The 24,391-nt window shown below is 48.9% G+C and overlaps 1 protein-coding gene and 1 long non-coding RNA gene across 5 annotated transcripts in view; both read right to left on the bottom strand.

Annotated features, from left to right (window-relative positions):
* Nucleotides 1-8,106: 8,106 nt before the first annotated feature.
* LOC126983515 (uncharacterized) overlaps nt 8,107-24,391 on the bottom strand; it is a 57,907-nt gene continuing 41,622 nt past the window's right edge. The window contains exons 3-7 of the mRNA XM_050836273.1: nt 18,161-18,239; nt 17,984-18,041; nt 16,995-17,134; nt 11,789-11,838; nt 8,107-8,287 (exon numbers count right to left, since the gene is read on the bottom strand). Of these exons, the coding sequence (XP_050692230.1) occupies nt 8,127-8,287; nt 11,789-11,838; nt 16,995-17,134; nt 17,984-18,041; nt 18,161-18,239 (488 nt within the window). The 3' untranslated portion in view covers nt 8,107-8,126. The remainder of the gene's footprint in view (nt 8,288-11,788; nt 11,839-16,994; nt 17,135-17,983; nt 18,042-18,160; nt 18,240-24,391) is intronic.
* Nucleotides 8,295-11,778, bottom strand: LOC126983516 (uncharacterized). 4 transcript variants are annotated; one of them, XR_007735952.1, is made up of 6 exons: nt 10,466-11,778; nt 10,029-10,101; nt 9,591-9,736; nt 9,153-9,225; nt 8,497-8,642; nt 8,295-8,423 (listed from the first exon to the last, which is right to left on the bottom strand). It is a non-coding gene; the product is annotated as an uncharacterized LOC126983516 (long non-coding RNA). The 4 variants fall into 4 exon arrangements; XR_007735951.1 differs by lacking the exon at nt 10,029-10,101 and having other exon boundaries at nt 9,591-9,663; nt 10,320-11,778; XR_007735950.1 differs by lacking the exon at nt 10,029-10,101.

Raw genomic sequence — 24,391 nt, 5'->3', positions numbered from 1 at the left:
AGGGTGTTGATTAAGACTTCAGCTTCCTTAAGGCGAATTATATTCGTAGCCTTTATGTACAAGAAGCGTCGGAGCAAGAGCGACTGTCGTTGTGTGTCAGTCGGACTCTCGTGAAGGAGTGGCTAGTTACAGGTTGAAAAATAATTGTTACAATTGGTCACGTATGTCAAGCAGGACCTCCACGCACCATCGGAGTGCGAAGTATACAAAACTGAGACGGTAAACACTGACGGACGACATTCCTATAAGGTGGCGTGATCTATCTGTCGTGGGTTTTTCCATTGACAATTGTATGCCTAATTCGTGGTGATATTAAATAATAATAATAATAATAATAATAATACATTGATATCCTACTATAACACTGCTCGGCCACCTACCAGTGATCGCGACCTCGCGATATATAAAAATCTAAATAGCAGTCTAGGTACCATGAACATACATAGTGGGAGTCTGTCAAGCAGACTGCCTATGATACAATTACAATAAAACACTGGCTATGTAAGAACAGATGGTGAGTTATAATATAAATAGTGAGAGGGAAACCACAACGTGTGTGACATGAAACATAAGAAACCTCTGAAAAGATAAATATAAGGACACATGTATAAGAAGCTATCAACTGGCATAGTTACAGACAATGAAACGTTGATCTAGCTCCTAAAAAAAAATACAGTAGTGAAACACAGTACAATGTTAAGTATAGGAGCAGCCAGGTTTCGGTCCCCTGACTTGTCTGAGAAAAGGAAAAACTACCTTGCCAGTGGCCTCCCTGCATCCAGTCGCCGTGTCTGCACAACCAAATAATCGTGCAGGACAGAGTTCCTCCTAATAAGGTAGCACATGACGACGAGACTGACGAACATCAGAAACATTGGTACAAAAAATCCAGGGTACAGGTAGGGGAGATGCAAATAATCAGGCAGCGTTTCCTCCAGGGTTTCCGCAAACTCTGTTTTGTTTTTGAGAAAGACAATGAATTAAGGGAATTAGTCACATACGAGATGCTGGAGAAATGAATGTCATCGAGAGACCGTAGAGGAAACACTCGATGGGAAATATTGGCCGTGAAAACCAGACGGATCCGGGACGGGTACGTAGTTATGTTAGTGGAGCGGATATAGCATGCTTCCGCTATGGCATAGTGACCAGTAACCCGTTGATAAGTGGTACCCTCCGGGCAGATGACCGATACATAGAAGGACTGAGGGAAATAAAAATAATGCAGACCCTGAAAGTTCTTATGGAAAACAGGCGTTGGTGTTAGCTGCTTGTAGGGGCACAGGGAAAGAGCGTCAGACGCGTTCACGCGGGTGAGGGCGATCTCGCAACCCCCCCCCCCGAACTGGTAGGAAGGCAAAGAGAGACGCAGAGCAATAGAATCGCCCGAAGACCGTCTCCTTGCAATACTGCAAGAGTGAGTAGCTACCCATTGAATACAGAGCGAAATCCTTCGCGATTAGAACAAGAGACGTGGAGGTGTCCAGGGCGAACACACTGTCACTTGCTGAAAAAGGAACAGGACAATTTCGTGTGCCTCAAACACGTCCGCCGTCTGAAATGGAACATGAATGATTATGGCATCAGGGGTGAGGCTGGACTCAATCAAGGGGTAAAAATATTGACTCATGTCCGGGGTGAATAAGGGCGTTAGGCTATAATTTTGATACCCGATCTGGACAGTCGTTCTCAAATCGTGTAGAGGGAACAAGGCAGGTGTGACTCTACCGTGCGCTGCGTCAACCACGTTGCTAATAACCTACTGATTTGCCGTTGCGACGGAGTTAATGACGTTTTCCAATACATGCAAGGCCTGATCTAGGAGGAGAAACTGATTCACCTGGTCGATCCGTTTGACAACTATGTTGATAACCTCTACCATCTTATTTGTCTGCTCTAGCAGTTCCTCAATGTTAGTATGCAATTGCGCAAGTTTTCTACAATTGGCGTTGATCACCCTGCGATTTCGAGCAGCAAAGGAAAGTACATGAGCGTAGTGGTCCCGCAAATCGCGAACGTCCTCGTCGGTAGCCGTACCGAAAAGGAACTTTGAGGCAGACCCCACGATGTTGAGCAACCCCCTCTTTACCCGGGAGTGAACTGAGTGAAAACTATAATCCATGTTTACCTCATCAACTTTTCCCCGTAAGAACAGAATCCTATCCTCCAGTAGTTGAAAAAGAATCAGAGAGTTGGTACCAGAAGGTGCCTTTGATTCCCTAGTCTTGGTAGCCCGTATGGCGTCTGCCATGCCGAGTAGTTTTTCGGAGACTATCCTGATTGTGTCCGTGGTGTTGGACAAGGAAGTATATGGATATTTTACGAGGAGCACATCTTCTATGAGGAAGACCTCTCCTATGTGTGCCGTGAGGGCACCAGGCTTCAGGTGGATGGGTGTTGTTGCAAGCAGGGAGCCGAGGGACAACAAGATGGTCAGAAAATGCAACATCATGATCTGAAAGTGGTGGGAATGAAGTATTTAAACCCGTGGTCTCAAGGTATAGCTATGGGTGTTGGGATTATCTTGTTGAACATTTGACTCTGAGGGGGAAGTACCAATATCAAGGTCCAAAGGTGAGGGAATTACTTTCAGACGATCACTGTGAACTTCTAGACTGACTCCACTATTCGACTCGAGAACCTCGAACCGATTTCCCCTGACATTCCGAACAACTCGGTAAGGACCCACAAATTTAGCCCCCAGTTTCGAACTCCTTTCCGCTTGCTTAATCATGACTGTGTCACCCTCTTTGAAATTCACCGGGACGGCCTGTTTGTGTTGTTTTGACATCATTTCAACCTTCGTAGCTTTTAACGTACACCTAACTTCTGTATCTTGGAAAACATATGCATCTGCTGTTGTGCGTACCTATCAATGTTGTAGAGAGGTTGCTGTGGGGTTGTTAGGAAGTCGTACGGAAGACGTTTCTCCACCCCATACAAGATGTAGTAGGGAGACTTCCCCGTAGAGTCGTTTACCGACGTATTTATGGAAGCGGCTATATGCGATAGCCAATCCTCCCAGTTATCGTGGAGATCGTTCACGATAGGCCTGAGGACCTGTAAGATTTTCCTATTAGCCCTCTCCGCCAACCCATTAGCAGCCGGGTGGTAAGCGGTGATGAAGGATTGCGTGATGTTAAACTGAGCGCATATTTCGCTCAATACTGAGTTCCTAAACTCGGTGCCATTGTCACTCAAGAGAATTCGAGGAGACGAATGTGGACACAACACGTGAGTCACGAGGGCATGGGCCACGCGTGTGGCTGTCTTGTCCTTGAGAGGCGCTAGAACTAGAAACCTAGAGAACTGGTCGACGCACACCAATAAGTAGCGCGAGCCATGTTGGCTCTGGGGGAGCTGTAATAAGTCTATATTAACAACATCCCATGGCGCCTCTGGTACTTGGTATTGCAACATAGGTGCTGGCCCTTTGACGGACCCCTTGTGCTTAGCACAAACGACGCAATGTGCGACATGTTTTTCTACATCAACCCGTAATGTGGGCCAGTAGAATTTTCGTCTGGTGACAGATAGCGTCTTGTCTCTTCCTGGGTGACCCGCAATGGGTGTGTTATGGACCAGCTTAAGCGTCACGGGGACGTATATGTCTGGGATGACCAGTTGGTCTATAGGTACCGGTTTGGTTGGCCATGACCTACAAAGGAGGTTGTCCTCTGATAGGAAGAATTGTGAAAAGGGAACTGGCAATTCAGGAAGGTTTGATTCGTCTCCCGACTCGAGGGCGTAAATTAACCTCTTCCACACAGGGTGGTCTCGCTGAGCAGTGTGTAGCTCAGGTGAAGTGAAGTTGTGGATGACCTCTGGGGTGGTAATCGCGCCTATCGGAATATTCCGAGATAAGGCATCTGCGACCACATTTGTTTTCCCGGTGATATATTTTATCTCCGGATTGTATGCTTGGATCGTTAAGAACCATCTTGCCAGACGACCGTGTAGGTTTTTCCCTTGAAAAGATCAGTTATGGCTGCGTGGTCCGTATACACCACAATTTTGTACCCCATCACTATGTCACGAAAATGCTTCAGAGCCCACACAATGGCAAGAGCCTCTAGGTGGGTAACAGAATAGTTATTTTCCGGAGCTGTAAGTACTCGACTGGCGAACGCTATCACATGCTTTTTGCCGGACTTATCTGTTTGCATCAGCGCGGCTCCTACTCCACTAGCCGAAGCGTCGGTACAAAGCTGAAAGGGATCCTTGAAATCCGGAAAGACAAGGACCGGAGCCTGTGTAAGCGCTTTCTTTAAATCCTCAAAACTCGTTTGTTGAGCTGGGAGCCACTGAAATGGTACGTCTTTCTTTAAAAGATGGGTTAGGGGACTCGCGCGTGCTGCGAAGTCCTTAATGAAAGGCCTGTAATAACCTGCGACACCCAAGAAAGACCGTACCTTGTCCGCAGACGTTGGCGGAGGAAACTCGGCAATAGCCTTTATTTTGTCGTCCACTGTGTGGATGCCGAATTCGTCCACGACATGCCCCAAGAACTTGATCCGAGGCTTTAAAAATTCACATTTGGTGATTTTGAGCTGTAATCCGACCTCTTGAAGTCTGTGTAGGACTGCGTTGCCGCGGACGGCAGGTGCGTTGACTCCTTCTTCCCTTGTACGCCTGTCCCCGGAGTTTGTTGGTGAGTTCTCGTGGCTTGGAGGAGAACGAGGTAGCGAAGGCACAGGCGCAAGGTGACCGCTGCCACCAAATGTAACGGGCTTGTCGGGGGGCGTTTAAAGGGTGTTGATTAAGACTTCAGCTTCCTTAAGGCGAATTATATTCGTAGCCTTTATGTACAAGAAGCGACGGAGCGAGAGCGACTGTCGTTGTGTGTCAGTCGGACCCTCGTGAAGGAGTGGCGAGTTACAGGTTGGAAAATAATTGTTACAATCGGTCACGTATGTCAAGGTGACCTCCACGCACCATCGGAGTGCGAAGTATACAAAACTGAGACGGTAAACACTGACGGACGACATTCCTATAAGGTGGCGTGATCTATCTGTCGTGGGTTTTTCCATTGACAATTGTATGCCTAATTCGTGGTGATATTAAATAATAATAATAATAATAATAATACATTGATATCCTACTATAACACTGCCTATCAAATCCATCACCTTTAGAAAGTACCTTACAAACGACCCATGGCTCTACCGAACCACATGCCGATTACAATACGAAGCCCGTATCGGCACCGTCTGTGTGAGAGACAAACGATTCGAGTACTGGCTAGGATAAGTCAATGATGATGATGATGATGACAATAAACGATTCGAGTACTGGCTAGGATAAGTCAATGATGATGATGATGATAATAAACGATTCGAGTACTGGCTAGGATAAGTCAATGATGATGATGATGATAATAAACGATTCGAGTACTGGCTAGGATAAGTCAATGATCATCATATCTTGTCACTCCACCACTGGCACCACTGGAGGGATCTTTCTTTTGCTTCCAGGAGATCTTGGTTGGAGCAGCTTGGGCCCAACACGCAGCCTCGGAGAAAATGTTCCATTGTTTGATTGGGCTCACCACAGGGGCAGGCTGCGCTAGCCGCGAGTCCCCACCTCTGAAGGTTGCCGTTTGTCTTGCCAACTCCAGCCCTGGCACGGTTTAGGGTTACCCACTCTTTCCTGTTAAACGTTGTTCCGTTCGGGAGGTTTTCAGATAGTGGGGGGAGTGGCCCATGTGGTGGGGTCCTACTAATCTCCATCCACTGCTCATGCCGATATTGAGTTGGTGTGCGTCCTTGTAGCCCTATAACAGTGGCGAAGCTCTTGCGTGAGACAAGCCTTCGCCGCATTTCTTGGTGACCATACAGTGGGTGTCGGTTGTCGGTCAATTGCTTGTCCCGCTCCTGCTTGGTGATGGCGTCACGTCTGATGGAGGGTGGCGCAATGCTTGCAAGGCTATATAGGGCCGGTAGTGGGGTCGACTTCAGGTTGCTTGTTATTATTCGGCAAGCCTGGTTTAATTCTGGGTCCACAGTTGTTGCATGGCAGGACCGTGCCCACACGGGGGCACAGTATTCCGCGGTGGAGTAGCACAGTGCCATGGCGGTTGTTTTTAGGGTTTGTGGGTCGGTTCCCCATGAAGAGTTTGCAAGTTTTTGTAATAGGTTGTTTCGGGTTGCGACTTTTTCTTTAAGTTTCCTTGTGTGCTCTTTAAAAGACAATGTCCTATCCAGAGTCACACCCAGATATACAGGATACTTGGTGTTTTCACGTGTTTTGTTTTCCCAAGTGACCTTGAGGCTTCTTTCTGCTTGGCTGTTGTTAAGATGGAATGTGCAGACTTGGGTTTTTCCTGGGTTGGCATTTAGGAACCAATGTTTGTAGTAGGCTAATAGAGACTGCAGTGCATCTGTGAGGCTGGTTTCGATGGCATGGAAGGATTTTGCTTGCATCGCAATGCAAAGATCGTCTGCATAGATAAATCTGCGGATGTTCTGGAATTGCCGCTGGTCATTGGTGTAAATGTTGAATAACATTGGAGCCAACACCGATCCCTGTGGTAACCCGTTCCTTTGTAGCCTCCACCTGCTTTTTTTGCTGTTCATCTCTACAAAGAACCTCCGGTTGTTCAGGAGGGACTCTATCACCCGGACAACGGTTGAATTTTTCACTAATTTGGCTACCTTAAATAGGAGAGCCCTGTGATTCATCGTGTCATATGCCGCAGTGAGGTCAACGAAGACTGCTCCAGTTTTCAGTTGTTTTTCAAAGCCGTCTTCTATGTATTGTGAGGTTCAGGACCTGGCCGCAGCAGGAGCAGCCAGGTCTAAAACTCGCCTGGTCGTGGGACAGTTGGTCATCAATGTCAATGATGATGATGATGATGATGATAATAAACGATTCGAGTACTGGCTAGGATAAGTCAATGATGATGATGATGATGATGATGATGATAATAAACGATTCGAGTACTGGCTAGGATAAGTCAATGATGATGATGATGATGATGATGATGATGATGATAATAATAAATGATTCGAGTACTGGCTACGATAAGTCAATGATGATGATGATGATGATGATGATGATAAACGATTCGAGTACTGGCTAGGATAAGTCAATGATGATGATGATGATGATGATGATGATAATAAACGATTCGAGTACTGGCTAGGATAAGTCATTGATGATGATGATGATGATGATGATAAACGATTCGAGTACTGGCTAGGATAAGTCAATGATGATGATGATGATGATGATGATGATGATGATGATGATGATAAACGATTCGAGTACTGGCTAGGATAAGTCAATAATGATGATGATGATGATGATGATAAACGATTTTAATAATAATAAAAGCTATAATAATGACAAGAATGATAATAATAATAATAATAATAATAATAATAATAATAATAATAATAATAATAATAATAATAATAATAATAATAATAATAATAATAATAATAATAATAATAATAATGATAATAATAATAATAATAATAATAATAATAATAATAATGATAATAATGATCATAATATATCAATAATTATATGACTAATATGATAATGACAATAATTAATTATATTTGCATCGGAGATTATAGTAAGTATTGATAATACGGTGCAGTAAAAACTAAGGTTTGGGCCCACGCTTGGCTGTACGTGACCTCGGTGTTCATATCCCTTGCACTACTTTTGAACGCGAGTTAGGTGTGAACCCACCGCCCAGAGACACGGAGCTAGTGTGTGTTAGCACAGTTTACTTCCTCCAGCCACCCGCCAATCAGTCGCCCCGAGACAGAGGGTGACCAGCCTCGAGAGCTGGACGCCGACTGCTGGGAAAGAAATCACAGTCCGGCCCACTCATGCGTGCCAACCACCGCAGCACAAGAGCGCGGGATGACAATCATCATCATAATAGTATTTATAATAGTGCAATTGATTTTAATTGTAAAAAAGAAGAAAAGAAGAATAATGATTATGATTATATTTTTTTTTTTATTTCATCAAAGTAATGATAATAATATTTACTATCAATATAATTTCCATTATATTTTAATTAATATATTTATTTTAAATGCATAATGGTATTCATTATCAGTTTTCATAGTCAATAAAAACAATTTGTTACTATTGCACTGAAAGAACTACTTACGTGTTCCAATGTTGTTGATGTCCTTGTAATTCCATGTCTTCAGGTGCCTGGACGGTGATATTGGGGACTCTTGGTCTTGAGAAAGACAGATGAAACGAACGCCTTTTCCTTCTTTGATGAAATTGTAGACCAACATGACTTGCCCCACCATACCTGTTGATCAAATACATCTTTGTTATTTTCAAGCCATACGGAAGGGCTCGTCGCCTAGACCGCCCTACGACGGGTGCTCCTACGGGCCCATCTCTATGCAGGCCCCCTCCCCGCCCCAAGCACCGCACGGCAGGACCTGTTGACGGGTGTTCCTACGGGCACATCTCCATGCAGGCCTCCTCCCCGCCCCAAGAACCGCATGGCAGGACCTGTTGACGGGTGCTCCTACGGGCCCATCTCCATGCAGGCCGCCTCCCCGCCCCAAGCACCGCACGGCAGGACCTGTTGACGGGTGCTCCTACGGGCACATCTCCATGCAGGCCGCCTCCCCGCCCCAAGCACCGCACGGCAGGACCTGTTGACGGGTGTTCCTACGGGCACATCTCCATGTAGGCCTCCTCCCCGCCCCAAGAACCGCATGGCAGGACCTGTTGACGGGTGTTCCTACGGGCACATCTCCATGTAGGCCTCCTCCCCGCCCCAAGAACCGCATGGCCGTACCTGTTGACGGGTGTTCCTACGGGCACATCTCCATGTAGGCCTCCTCCCGCCCCAAGAACCGCATGGCAGGACCTGTTGACGTGTGTTCCTAGGGGCACATCTCCATGTAGGCCTCCTCCCCGCCCCAAGAACCGCATGGCAGGACCTGTTGACGGGTGCTCCTACGGGCACATCTCTATGCAGGCCGCCTCCCCGCCCCAAGCACCGCACGGCAGGACCTGTTGACGGGTGCTCCTACGGGCCCATCTCTATGCAGGCCGCCTCCCCGCCCCAAGCACCGCACGGCAGGACCTGTTGACGGGTGCTCCTACGGGCCCATCTCTATGCAGGCCGCCTCCCCGCCCCAAGCACCGCACGGCAGGACCTGTTGACGGGTGCTCCTACGGGCCCATCTCCATGCAGGCCGCCTCCCCGCCCCAAGCACCGCACGGCAGGACCTGTTGACGGGTGCTCCTACGGGCACATCTCCATGCAGGCCTCCTCCCCGCCCCAAGCACCGCACGGCAGGACCTGTTGACGGGTGCTCCTACGGGCCCATCTCTATGCAGGCCCCCTCCCCGCCCCAAGAACCGCATGGCAGGACCTGTTGACGGGTGTTCCTACGGGCACATCTCCATGTAGGCCTCCTCCCCGCCCCAAGAACCGCACGGCAGGACCTGTTGACGGGTGCTCCTACGGGCACATCTCCATGCAGGCCGCCTCCCCGCCCCAAGAACCGCACGGCAGGACCTGTTGACGGGTGTTCCTACGGGCACATCTCCGTGCAGGCCGCCTCCCCGCCCCAAGAACCGCACGGCAGGACCTGTTGACGGGTGCTCCTACGGGCACATCTCCATGCAGGCCGCCTCCCCGCCCCAAGCACCGCACGGCAGGACCTGTTGACGGGTGCTCCTACGGGCCCATCTCCATGCAGGCCGCCTCCCCGCCCCAAGCACCGCACGGCAGGACCTGTTGACGGGTGCTCCTACGGGCACATCTCCATGCAGGCCGCCTCCCCGCCCCAAGAACCGCATGGCAGGACCTGTTGACGGGTGCTCCTACGAGCCCATCTCCATGTAGGCCTCCTCCCCGCCCCAAGAACCGCACGGCAGGACCTGTTGACGGGTGCTCCTACGAGCCCATCTCCATGCAGGCCGCCTCCCCGCCCCAAGAACCGCACGGCAGGACCTGTTGACGGGTGCTCCTACGGACCCAGCTCCATGCAGGCCCCCTCCCCGCCCCAAGCACCGCACGGCAGGACCTGTTGACGGGTGCTCCTACGGGCCCATCTCCATGCAGGCCGCCTCCCCGCCCCAAGCACCGCACGGCAGGACCTGTTGACGGGTGCTCCTGCGGCACATCTCCATGCAGGTCGCCTCCCCGCCCCAAGCACCGCACGGCAGGACCTGTTGACGGGTGCTCCTGCGGGCACATCTCCATGCAGGCCGCCTCCCCGCCCCAAGCACCGCACGGCAGGACCTGTTGACGGGTGCTCCTGCGGGCACATCTCCATGCAGGCCGCCTCCCCGCCCCAAGCACCGCACGGCAGGACCTGTTGACGGGTGCTCCTACGGGCACATCTCCATGCAGGCCGCCTCCCCGCCCCAAGCACCGCACGGCAGGACCTGTTGACGGGTGCTCCTACGGGCACATCTCCATGCAGGCCGCCTCCCCGCCCCAAGCACCGCACGGCAGGACCTGTTGACTTGCTCATTCCAACGGCTCTGTGGGCGTCCCCTTGGCCTCCTCCACTCGGGACTGTTTCTCACAGAAACAACCCGGTGAGCAGCGTCGACTTCTAGGTAGCGTGCCACGTGCCCGTATTGCAAGAGTTGGCATTCATGGACTATGAATACACACACACACACACACACACACACACACACACACACACACACACACACGGTCCGGTAGCTCAGTGGGTAGAGCGTCTGCCTCACAACCAGAAGGACCGGGGTTCGATTCCCCGGCCGGGTGAGATAAGTTGGGTTTATCTTCTTTCACATGTAGCCGCTGTTCACCTAGCAGTGAGAAGGTACGCGACGTAAGGCGAGGAGTTGTGACCTCGTTGTCGCGGTGTGTTGTGTGTGAGTGGTCTCAGTCCTACCCAGAGATCGGTACTATGAGCTCTGTGCTTTTTCGTAGGGGAACGACTGGCTGTCTCGAGAGGGACCCGCAGCAGACCAAGAGGTGAATTACACACACACACACACACACACACACACACACACACAAATGCATATAAACACACACCTAAAAACACGCTCACAAACATACGTACAAATGTAAAACAAATATTTTTAGGCGTGTTGTATGTTTTCCCTTCCTTCCTTCCTTCCTTACTTCCTTCCTTACTTACTTACTTACTTCCCTTCCTTCCTTCCTTCCTTCTTTCCTTCTTTCCTTCTTTCCCTCCTTCCTTCCTTCCTTCCTTACTTATTACTTACTTACTTACTTCCCTTCCTTCCTTCTTTCCTTCCTTCCTTCTTTCCCTCCTTCATTCCTTCCTTCCTTCCCTTCTTCAACTCCCTCGAGTCATTCCCTCTTTCCGTCCCTTCCCTCCTTCCCTCCCTCTTTGATTCCTCCCTTCCACTGGTGCCGCCGGAAGCTGCCCTCCCTCGCCTCGGAGGTTTCTGTTACACCGAAGATTTCCTATGGTTTCGTACCTTAGAAGCCTTATGCCACCTTAAAAATTATTTTGGAAAGCGGTCAGCAAAAGAAAGAATGCTTAATACATCTTACCAGCCTCCCGTTGGTTTAACAAAGAGCTAAAGGCTGGTGCCGACCCCCTTAAAATTTGAAGCCTTCCAGAGCGATGAGTGGGAATCGTTCGCGTATGATCATCGGCCCTCATCGGTCTAGTGGTCGTTAGCCGGTGCGAGGGAACCTTTAGCTCTCGAGCACACGGGCCCTGGAGCAGCCTTCTTTCATCGGTATATCCTCTGGTGGACTTACCGCAGCCACACTTCATAATTCACACCTGCAAACCAGACACCCTGCACCTGCCAGTCCGTAACGTACCTTCCTGCTGTGCTGTGCTCTCCACTTTGTAGACAGAAAGTGGTTGTGATCTGTTGAAAGAAAGAAATTTCCTCTATAAGTTTTGCAAGGAAGTCATGGGCGCAATAGTAATGTGAGGACGAGGAGAGAGCTGAGATAAGGGTAAGGGATAAACACAAATTAATCAGTATACTTTTAAACAGAGTAATAGGGACGAATATTTACAGAGTACCGATGATAACAATGAAGCAGCCCCCCACACACACTCACACACACACTAACAAATATGTGATAGCATGAGACGTGAAAAAGAACTCTGACTTGTAACGCTGATTTCCCATTAGCTTAACAATGGAAAGTTCGGCCTGGGCTCGCGGGCCTGGGTTTGAATTAGGGATGTTCCGATGTATCGGCAGTATCGGTCCATTTTTTTATCGGTATCGGTATCGGCTGATTTACTGCCGATATTTAAAAGAAATTTGCTACGTTTCCTATTATTCGTTGCAAGTTATTTTGTTAAGCAGATGTTGATGTTTTTAGTGATGAAAAATTAATTATTAGTAATACTAAATCATGTAGTACAGTGGTTCTTAACCTGGGGGGTGCTACCCCCTAGGGGGGCGTGAGTGGTTTCCAGGGGGGGCGCGAGCCTCCGGTGAAAAGTATACATTTTTTCAGTTATTGCTATTTTCTTGACAAGAGCGTGGGGCAGTACTGTAAAGATAAGTTTATGAAATGATGCAGAAGTATTGTCGTTACTAATTCTTGTTTTCAAAAGCCTCCCAGGCATACCATTTTCCGTATACACTGAGCCCCCCTGAGTGACTGAAAAGAGCAAGAAGAGCCATAACATTGGAGTGTGTCTCATAAAACCAAGTATACTCTGTGCAGCAAAACTCGTTCTGGGGAAAGATGTGCAAACAAGCTTTCCCAAATTTCTCTGTCAAACGATACAGTCAAGAAAAGGATCGATGAATTGTCTCAAGATATCACAGATCAAACTCTCGACCAAGCAAGAGCCTCCCCTGTTTCTGCCATTCAGTGTGATGAAACGACTGATATCGCTCAGTGTTCTCAGTTACTGATTATGTTCGTTTCGTGTCAGGCAACAATATAAAAGAGGAAATTCTATTCTGTCACCCCATGGAAGGTTGCACAACAGCAGAAGCTATTTTTCATAATTTATCTAACTTTTTTCAGGAAAATAAACTTTCTTGGGACTCACTGGTAGGGGTATGTACTGATGGAGCTCCAGCCATGCTTGGTCTGCAGTCTGGGTTCGTCACAAAGGTGAAAGAAAGAAATCCCTCAGTAATGAGTACACACTGCATACTTCATCGTGAAGCCTCAGCATCCAGAACTTTGCCTGCTGAAATGAGGGATGTCCTGAACGTGGCTATCAAGGTAGTCAACTTCATCAAAGCTGGAGCCTTAAACAGTCGTCTCTTCAAACTGCTGTGTAAGGATATGGAATCCGAACATGAAGCCTTGCTTTTTCACACGAGCGTACGATGGCCATCAAAAGGGAACATGCTTGGACGGCTTTATGAGCTACGAGAAGAAGTAGCAATATTTCTAGATTCAAAGCAGAAGGCAAACCTTCATGACAAATTCCAGTCTGAAGGCTTTCAGATAACTCTAGCTTACCTGGTGGACATTTTTGAAGCATTGAATGCTGTGAACCTTAAACTACAAGGGAAAAACATCAACATCGTCATGCATCATGACACCATTCGAGCCTTCATGGCCAAACTCGACCTCTGGAAATGTGGAATTCAGCAGGAAATACAGCCAGTTTTAGGAACTTGGATTCTGCTGTCGCTCACAGTAACCTTGACTCTGAGTTAAGGAAACAAATAATCACTCATCTAAGTGACTTGAAAGCAAAATTCATCAGATACTTCCCAGATATAGACGAGAAGCGTGAAGCCTGGAAATTCATGAGGAACCCATTTCAATGTGAGGTAGCTGATGTTGCTGATGAAGTCCAGGAGGAGTTCCTTGAGTTGAAGTTCAACTCCACAGCTAAAGAAGACTTCAAAGATATGGATTTGGAGACGTTCCGGGTCAAGTACCTTCCTGTTTACCCTCTGATCTCACATCAGGCTCTTCGGATTCTAACAATGTTTGGATCCACGTATCTATGTGAAACTGCATTTTCCACGCTCGTTGCTATCAAAACCAAGTATAGAAACCGCCTGAACGTTGAAGGGGACTTACGTTGTGCACTCTCAAGCATTCGACCACGTATTCAAGATCTGGTAGCTAGGAAGCAGTGTCAAATATCTCACTAACCATGTATTCAAGATCTGGTAGCTAGGAAGCAGTGTCAAATATCTCACTAACCATGTATTCAAGATCTGGTAGCTAGGAAGCAGTGTCAAATATCTCACTAACCATGTATTCAAGATCTGGTAGCTGGGAAGCAGTGTCAAATATCTCACTAACCATGTATTCAAGATCTGGTAGCTGGGAAGCAGTGTCAAATATCTCACTAACCATGTATTCAAGATCTGGTAGCTGGGAAGCAGTGTCAAATATCTCACTAACCATGTATTCAAGATCTGGTAGCATTAAAACAGTGGTGTCAAATATCTCACTAACCATGTATTCAAGATCTGGTAGCTAAGAAGCAGTGTCAAATATCTCACTAACCATGTATTCAAGATCTGGTAGCTAGGAAGCAGTGTCAAATATCTCACTAACCATGTATTCAAGGTCTGGTAGCTAAGAAGCAGTGTCAAATATCTCACTAACCATGTATTCAAGATCTGGTAGCATTAAAACAGTGGTGTCAAATATCTCACTAACCATGTATTCAAGATCTGGTAGCATTAAAACAGTGGTGTCAAATATCTCACTAATGTAACTCATGCTTAGTAAATGGACCAAAAAAGATTTTTCTTTTCTTTTTAAATCTGGGAGTGAAATTTGTGTATAGATACAAGGGGGGCGTGGAGGCAAAGAGCAGCTCCTAGAGGGGGCGTGGAGGCAAAGAGCAGCTCCTAGAGGGGGCGTGGAGGCAAAGAGCAGCTCCTGGAGGGGGCGTGGAGGCAAAGAGCAGCTCCTAGAGGGGGCGTGGAGGCAAAGAGCAGCTCCTGGAAGGGGCGTGGAGGCAAAGAGCAGCTCCTGGAGGGGGCGTGGTAGTAAAAAGGTTGAGAACCACTGATCTACAGCATCAATTTGTGTATAGATACAAGGGGGGCGTGGAGGCAAAGAGCAGCTCCTAGAGGGGGCGTGGAGGCAAAGAGCAGCTCCTGGAGGGGGCGTGGAGGCAAAGAGCAGCTCCTGGAGGGGGCGTGGAGGGAAAGAGCAGCTCCTGGAGGGGGCGTGGAGGCAAAGAGCAGCTCCTGGAGGGGGCGTGGAGGCAAAGAGCAGCTCCTAGAGGGGGCGTGGTAGTAAAAAGGTTGAGAACCACTGATCTACAGCATCAATTTGTGTATAGATACAAGGGGGGCGTGGAGGCAAAGAGCAGCTCCTGGAGGGGGCGTGGAGGCAAAGAGCAGCTCCTGGAAGGGGCGTGGAGGCAAAGAGCAGCTCCTGGAAGGGGCGTGGAGGCAAAGAGCAGCTCCTGGAAGGGGCGTGGAGGCAAAGAGCAGCTCCTGGAGGGGGCGTGGAGGCAAAGAGCAGCTCCTGGAAGGGGCGTGGAGGCAAAGAGCAGCTCCTGGAAGGGGCGTGGAGGCAAAGAGCAGCTCCTGGAAGGGGCGTGGAGGCAAAGAGCAGCTCCTGGAGGGGGCGTGGTAGTAAAAAGGTTGAGAACCACTGATGTAGTACTACATTACTTTGAGCACGTGGTGTATAGTACTGCAGCAGAACATTTGGTAGTGGGCCACACCTGCCTCCGAGACGCGGTGGTGGTGGTGGTGGTGGTGGCCCCGCACACGGCTTCACGCTGCTGTCTTGCGCACTTTGAATTTTTTATTTAATATTTTTAATTTAGGAGTATAATAATAAAATAATCACTTTTCTTGGTAACCAAAAACGAAACACATGATTTCACTATATCGACCTTTGAAGTCTAGAATCTTACTGTTACTAAAGAGCACCAGTTTCATATAACTTCCTTTATTGAATTGAATGCACAGGTCAAAGTGCTTCCTTTTTCATTCATTTTTCACGGTAATATTTCATTTTGCCCAAGTGCTGATGTGACCTAAGTTAAGGACAAACTTGAAAACTTGGCCACTCGACGGTGGGCAGGAAACTTATAGACCGGCTTCCAGTGTGCTGGTATCGGTATCGGCAGTAGTATCGGCAGCGGCCCAGTTTTGTAGTATCGGTATTGATAAAGATTTTGGTACAACTCCAGCCTGAATCCCACGCGCATATCTCCCTCAAGTTTGTGTCATAAAGAATTGCCAACCTATCCAAGCTCCGGCTCTCGCTCGACGGTGAAGTAGACAGGACAGTAGGGGGTGTTTTTCCACGCCCCCCCCCCCCCTCTCTCTCTCTCTCTCTCTCTCTCTCTCTCTCTCTCTCTCTCTCTCTCTCTCTCTCTCTCTCTCTCTCTCTCAGTAAATAAAGCGAACAGAATGTTGGGTTTCAGAAAAAGGAAACTCATCATTCAAGAATACTGATGTAATACGCCTCCTTGGTGAAATCGCTGGCATGCCTGGCTGCGAATCTGCGGACCCAGGAATGAATCCCGGCCAGGATAGTCGGCGTGAAGCTTACCCAGGCTTTCATCCTCCATTTCGAGGGTTTGTATTCAAGCTTGTGTACAGGCGGGAGATATGCGCGTGTGATTCAAACTTGAGATGTACCAAAACTTTAATTGATACCGATTCCGATCCCAATACTACAAAACTGGGCCGATGCCGATACTACCGATATCGATACGCGCACAATTGTAACCAGTCTATAAGTTCCTTGCCCATCGTCGGGTGGCCATGTTTTCAAGTTTGTCTTTAAACTTAGGTCACACCACCACTTGGGACACTTGGACAAAATGAAAGAAAAAAGAAACACTTTGACCTGGGCGTTCATTATGAACGGGTAAATGGGTAAATAGGAAACCTTGTTAGGTAAACTGATGCAGCTGGGATGTCGCACGTGGTTAAAGAGAGAGAGAGAGAGAGAGAGAGAGAGAGAGAGAGAGAGAGAGAGAGAGAGAGAGAGAGAGAGAGAGAGAGAGAGAGAGAGAGAGAGAGAGAGAGAGAGAGAGAGAGAGAGAGAGAGAGAGAGAGTTCCTGTCTTCTTGATCAACACCTTCAATTTCAATACCAACCCTTTTTTACTGTGAGACACAATTCTATTCTGTGCCGTGCCGAGGACTGGCTGGGGTGTTGACAGATGCTTGATAGTGATGTTGGCAGCCAGGCTGGTGACGACCCCGGAATGCAAGGCACTCAGGCAAATGTCCGAATCCTGAAAGATTAAAATGGAAAAATCAAATGAAACATAATACAAAAGTTATGTTATTCAAATCTGGTCCATCTCCTTTAAATTTATTTTTATACGTTCTGGCTATGCCGCCGGTAGGTTTTCTTGGTGGGGTTTGGTGGTCGGCCGCAGCCTGTTTTGGCGCAGACAAGTGGCGCCACCTTGTTCGGCGCATGCTGCCCCCCGGAATTCACCTTTGATGATCCTCTTTTTAGAGAAGAGTCCGGGTTGATTGATGGTTTTCAGGACAGCATGTCCAGCAGGTGGTCGGCCAACTCCTTGGCAACTGTCGGCCAGCTGGTCGGCAGTCAGTTCACAGACAGTCTTGCCGAGAGTCGGCGGCCGTCTGCAAGACTCCTCAAAACCGTCTGCGACTGTCGGCCAATCGGTCGCTTGAGTCGTGGTTGTCGTAGACATGGCGCCATTTCAGAAAATGACCGTTGAAACTCGGCTAGAGACTAATTGCCAGCATGTCGCCGACATGCTGGCAACTAGTTGGCCGAATGTCCCAGACAGGCGACGACCGTCGGCAGTCATACTAGCCGGCACCAAGAAGGAGAAAAAACATTCTTGGGGCGTGGGAGCCGACTTGTCAGTTCCAAAAGTCGCGGGGATGTCGTGGCCCAGAGTCGGCACTGTGTGAAGGGGGCCAGAGAGAGAGAGAGAGAGAGAGAGAGAGAGAGAGAGAGAGAGAGAGAGAGAGAGAGAGAGAGAGAGAGAGAGAGAGAGAGAGAGAGAGAGAGAGAGTAGTTGTGGTAGTTGTTGTAGAGGTAATGTGGGTGAAGAATGAAAGATGACGCGGTTTAAGGAACTTGTGTGCGGGACACTGCTCACCTTATCGTACACGGCTGTCCCGTACACCTGGCCACCTGGACACTCCTCAGCGGGACACCTGCAACACGTGGAGAACATTTAAACATAAAAGTCAGCAGAGCAAGTTGATAAAGTAAGGACATCAGAACATCATACTGCACAAAGCACGTCTGTAATCCACCTCACTGGCATACTGACCGGTAGCCTTTTGACTCTCCAGGGGCGATGTTCTCAGCCAGGAATGTCCGACAAGCTGGAGGGTGCTGCCCGCTCACCGCTGGAAGAGTTGGGGGCGCTGTGAGTTATTGGAACACGAAGGAGTTCACGACCACGACCACACACACACACACACACACACACACACACACACACACACACACACACACACACACAGCACACAACACATAGATAAGATATTCGGAGAAACATATAGTTTGCTGCAAAATATTAGAGTGGCATTTCACTACTTAGATGGAAACATGATGAAGAAAATAATAACACTGATTAGACCAAGGTTAGAGTAGGCAGCGGTTGTTTGGTCACCACACAGGAAAAAGGATATAAGGAAACTCGAAAGGATTCCAAGGATTGCGACTAAGACGGTACCAGAACTATCAAGCCTGTCATATGAGGCTAGATTGGGGGAACTGGCCTACCAATACCCAAAGAAAGAAGAGAAAGAGGAGATCTGTTAACGTTGTACAGGAACACAAGTGGAATGGACGTGTTGGATAGAAATGATTTAATCGAGATGGAATGGAGGAGGCAACTCAGAGGACGCAGCAAGAAATTGAGGAAGGGGACTTGTTGAAAGACATAAAGAAGTACAGTTTTCCATGCAGGAGTGTGGATACGTGGTGTGAATCAAACAAAGACATTGTTGAAGCGTGCAGCTTCCATATAATGGAGGAAAAGTTGGACAAAAATATAGATTGGGAGACAGGACTGTCTGAGCTTGAGCTCAGAGCCTGTACTACAAATAGGCAAATACACACACACACAGCGGACTGCTAATACCTATATAACATTTGTGTTTGTGTTTAAAGAAGCTAAATACACTATTATATTTTACAGTGGATCCTGTCGTCTTTAGCATTGTTGTCTATCAGTTATCTATTTGCTAAAAGGAATGCAGAGATTGCGACAATTTAAAAGAGGGGTTTCGAACGCCAATTTATTTTCTTATATATAACCAAGTATAGCGGACCATCATGAGTGCGGTTACTGTCCCCCCTTGAGCAAAGGAGCACTCCTTCGTGTTCCAGTAACTCTCATAGTGCCCCCAACTCTTCCAGCGGTGACAAGGGGGGGGGGGGGGAGGGGGGAGGTCCCGGTAGTACCCAGAGATCGACTACAAGGAGCTTGCTGGGGTCGGAAGGGTGCTGGCGGATGCGAGCCCAGCTCGTGATTAAGGCCGTGGGTGAATTACACACACACACACACACACACACACACACACACACCGCTCCGGTAGCTCAATCGGCTTGAGCGCCGCGCAGCAAGGTTTCACGGCCAAACAGGCGGCGGTTCGAGCCCCGTTCAGGCCGGATTCTTTCCGTTGACTAGTATTGGTTATTGTTCCCCCTTGAGCAAGGGGGATGGGGTGTGTGGCGTGTGAGGTCCTGGCAGTACCCATAGATCGACGATAATGAGCACTTGCTCACGTCGGGAGGGTACCTGCTGGCGAAAGCGAATCCAACTCGTGATCAGGCCGTGGTGAATTACACACACACACACACACACACACACACACACACACACCGCCTCTTAGCCCAGGGGTTACCACCTTTATTTTTCACCGGGCTGGAGGTAACAGGAGGTGAGAGTTCCTGTTCAGCTGCAGGATGTCATTGAAGTACACGTTCCATAGCCTTCCTTGAGGGAGGCTGGTTTTGGCAAGGTGTTCAGAGGAGGCGTAACCATTCCCCACCACCCGCAGGGCCTGGCCGTGGAGGTGGTCTAAGGGGTCACCACAGCACCCCTGGCTCCTCAGACTGGTGGCGATGCCCTGATGCCGCACACTGTCAAAAACACCAGCAATGTCAAGGGCAATGAAGGTGTCTTAAGCACGATCTAGGCCCACCACCGAGCTTGGAACCACGCTCTAATTCTAGGGAGTGGTTCCCGGCTGCTCAGTGAAAGAAAGGTTCTGCTGCGGTCTTCCCAACCGAAAGCCAATTGTCGGGAATTTAGAAGGTGGAAAGTGTCAAAAAAGTTGGTGATTTTAGAGGCAATGATGGATTGAAAAGGTTTCCCCAAAACGGAAATGAGGGAAATAGGGCGGTAGTTTTGAAAGTCATTTCTGAACTTCTTATGTAGAGTACAGACTCTCGCCTCTTACCACTGATATTCTCACTGCCGAGATGAAAGGCAGCCCAGGACGATTATGGAAGGAGGCACAGCAAGTTGTGTGGTGCATCTTTCAGCAAGTGGGGGATGATGTTATTTGCCTCGTCGCTTTCTTGGGATTACCTTGCTGAAGTTGTTGCAGCATCTCCTGGGTAATGATGGTGAGGCTCCCTAGGGCGGACTTGGTAAGAATAGGACCTAGAAGAGGTTGCGCTTGAAGTCAATAACTCATCTTGGAGGACAAATAGACAACCGACACCTGAGCTTCATTTCGGTGGCGAGTGAGCACTGAGCCATTATAGTCGAACCATTTCAAATTGTCCGTTTGGGCGTTCGATTCCAGGTCCTTTCCTCCCTTCTGCTTTTCCACAAAGTCCCAACACCTATACCTGTGTGGGACTATGTGGCAGAGCAGAGGGGAGGAAAGGACCCGCGGAATCGAACGCCCAAACGGACAATTTGAAATGGTTTGACTATAGTTGCTGTCAGCGATGTAATGCTATCGTCCAGAGGGAAGCCCTGTTGCTGCTTAATGCTGTTTCACCACCCTTCAGTGCTTACTGATTGGCTTGTTAGCTTTCGTATAAGGTAACCCCTCCAGCTATTGATCACCTCATTCTGGACTTTTTTTCCAGTGTAGGTTTTATTTCTTCTTATGGAGTGGGACATAACGCAACCAGGCCTTGCTTTTCTAAGCTGCAGCTTTCCTGCACTGTACGCCAACCCAGGGATGTCTTCCGGTTGTTTAGACTTGTATATCTGGCAGGGCACAAATCTTCTTTGGCAGTACAATGGGTTTTCAAAGAGGCTCCTAACGTGTGCGTTGACGTCACCTGCCATCGGAACTAAGGAGAGCTGGGAAAGATGGAAGTAATATCTTTAGAGATATTTTTGGCTGGGTGCCAGAAGTCCCTGGAAGGATTTGAGAAAGCAAGGTTGTGGCACTTTCTACTGATGAAAAAATGCTTGGTAAGTCGGAGAATAGATTTGGCACGATTCCGGGCAGAAATGTAAAGATCATGATAACAGGAGTACGAAGGCTCATGTATCTTTTGTGAGATGCCTCTCCATTGTAGTGGCAGCCTAGGCCACTACATGGAAGCCAAGCATTGCTGCCTGTGTGCTTCCGAAGACAGCTACCCAGCTGCTAGAGCCGAGCCGTATGGATCCACTAAGCCGTCTTCTTAGGTTAAGGAAAGACCTTTAGCCTGTTTGGTGCTTCTTCTGGTTTGGAAGGTTTATTTCGAGACTATATTTGTACAGGGAATGGTAGCTGATTTTGTACATAAGTTGATATACAGAATGCAACGACCCCCCCTCCTTAACTCGTCCGTTTCCTCCTCCTGCTCGTTGCAGTTTTTCAAACAGTTCGACTCATTTCGAAACGCCGTTCGTAGTTGTGGTAAGAGCTGGCGGCAGGCTCGGTATTCAGTGAGGGCTGGAGCTTTGGCGGCGATGGATTAACTGGACTGTGCTCGTTGGTTGGCCTGTTGGGATTGGTGTGTGAGTATTGGTGTTGCCATGTAGTCTTATAAGTGACCCGTCAGCTTGTTTGCGCCTTTTTTGTTTCATTTGCTTATTGTATTGTTTTGCCTCGACGTGCGTGCCGGTACTCACTTGTGTATGTTTTGGGGGGTTCAGCGCTTTGTGCTTTCGGATATCTTTGCCTTCTGTTCACCACGTGTCTGAGTAAAATTGGGTCTATAGAATGCGGTTCGTGCACGGTAATTATGGGAGTTAAATAATCTTTGAGCATACTTTATATAGTTTGGATACTGGGGTTTTCCCTGATGCATTAGTCACTCCGCTTCTATTGTTGTTAAAGGTGACCTTGTAATATCTTTCTGTATTTTTTTTTCATTCTAGTTACTCACTCGTACCTGGAAAACCCGTTGAATACATTAATACTTTGGTGACGTAACAAGAAATATTTACAATACTGATAGTTTGGTGTTTCTGTGTGTGTAGGTCAATTTGTGATAATATTGTTGTGCTGGAGGCTTCCCCCGGCGTCCATGGGCCTCTAGAAGGCTCCGGGAGGAGCGAGCAGGGGGGCGGGGAGCAAGGCGAGCCGTCCGCGCCCCGCGGGGCTAGCGGCCAGGCGCCAGGCGGGAAGTGTTGCCAACTCGCACATATTTTTGCTACATGTTCTTGTATGATCTAAAATATACTGTAACGTTCTAGAATCTAGACTGTACTGTTCTGTATATATATAGGAGAAGAGGGCGAGAGGGGACAGTCCCAGTCATAGTCACAGGAGACCTGGACTTGGGGTGTACGGACCTGATAGAGCACCACATCGACACAGGTAGCCACCGCCCAGTGAAGCAAGCTCCTCGAAGGATGGCACCAGCCCGTCGCAAGGAGATGGATGAGGTGATGGATGATCTCCGGCAACAGGGGTTAATCGAGCGGTCCAGCAGCCCGTGGGCGTCTGTTGTAGTGCTCGTCAGGAAAAAGGACGGTTCCCTCAGGTGCTGCGTGGACTACCGAGCCCTCAACGATCTCACCATCAAGGATTCATACCCACTCGATCGACGACACGCTCGACGCTTTGGTGGGCTCCAAGTGGTTTTCAACACTGGATATGAAGTCTGGATATCACCAAGTCAAAATGGTGGAGCAGGACAAAGAGAAAACAGCCTTCTCCTACGGTCAAGGCCTGTGGCAGTTTAAGGTTATGCCCTTTGGCCTCTGCAACGCGCCGGCCACGTTCGAGCGGCTGATGGAGAGGGTGCTGGAGGGACTTCACTGGAAGACGGCACTCATCTACCTCGACGACGTGATTGTCTTTGGCCAGACCTTCGAGCAGGAGATGGAAAGGCTATCAGAGGTTTTCGCCCGGTTTAGAGCTGCACACCTTAAGCTCAGCCCGAAGAAATGCAGCTTATTCCAAAGGGAGGTCCAATACTTGGGACACATCGTGAGCGAGGCTGGAGTACGCACTGATCCTGAGAAGGTGGCTGCGGTAAGGGACTGGCCGACACCCACCAACGTGAAGGAGCTGCGGAGCTTCCTCGGGTTGTGCTCATACTACCGCAGGTTTGTAAAAGGCTTCGCTACGATTGCTGCACCACTGCACCTCCTGACGAAGAAGGGGCGCAAGTTTGAGTGGACAGCGGAAACTCAGGTTGCCTTTGAGAAGCTCAAGGAGGCCCTCATCAGCTCGCCCGTACTCACCTACCCAAACCCCTCTAAGCCTTTTATACTGGATTGTGATGCCAGTGATGAGGGGATTGGTGGAGTGCTGTCCCAGGCATGTGCCGACATGGAACGGGTTGTGGCCTACTTCAGCAAGAAGCTCACCCCAGCCGAGAAAAACTATTGCGTGACCCGGAAAGAACTTCTGGCAGTAGTCAAGAGCCTTGACTTTTTCCATGCTTACCTGTACGGTGCAACTTTCACCATCCACACGGATCACGCTGCATTGCGGTGGTTGAAGTCACTGAAAAACCCTGAGGGCCAGCTTGCTCGCTGGATAGGTAAACTAGAGCAGCATCACTACACTATTGTGCACCGATCTGGGCTAACACACGGTAACGCGGACAGCTTGAGCCGGCGCCCCTGCCTACCTGAGTGTCAACATTGCCTCCAGAGGGAAAGCGTCCAGAATATGTGCCGCCGCACTACAGTGGAACAGACAGCGGAAGTGCCATGGGAAGACTTGGGAAAACCGCAGCAGGAGGACTGAGATCTGAGACCAATTATGGAGTGGCTGAGTCAATCGTCAACGCGACCTGGGTGGGAAGTAATCTCGAGAGAAAGCCCTACCACCAAGAATTACTGGACTCAGTGGGACACTCTTCGGATGGACAACGGGGTGTTGCAGCGACGCTGGGTCTCTCATGATGGTCTTGACCACTACTGGTCCACGGTGCTACCTATGAAGTCCCGGGAAGGCGTCCTGAAAGAAATGCACGACAGCACCACCAGCGGACACCTTGGGGTAAAGAAGACACTGAGTCGCCTGTGCCAAAGGTTCTACTGGGTTGGCATGAGGAAGGACGTGGAAGAATGGTGTCACGCGTGTGAGGTGTGCTGTGCAAAGAAGGGCCCCAAGAAGCGTCACCGTGCCCCATT

This window comes from Eriocheir sinensis, chromosome 54 (assembly GCF_024679095.1).
Source record: "Eriocheir sinensis breed Jianghai 21 chromosome 54, ASM2467909v1, whole genome shotgun sequence".
NCBI classification, from domain to species: domain Eukaryota; kingdom Metazoa; phylum Arthropoda; class Malacostraca; order Decapoda; family Varunidae; genus Eriocheir; species Eriocheir sinensis.
The sequence above is the reverse complement of the archived record's forward strand: the minus strand, read 5'-3'. Positions and strand labels throughout refer to the sequence as shown.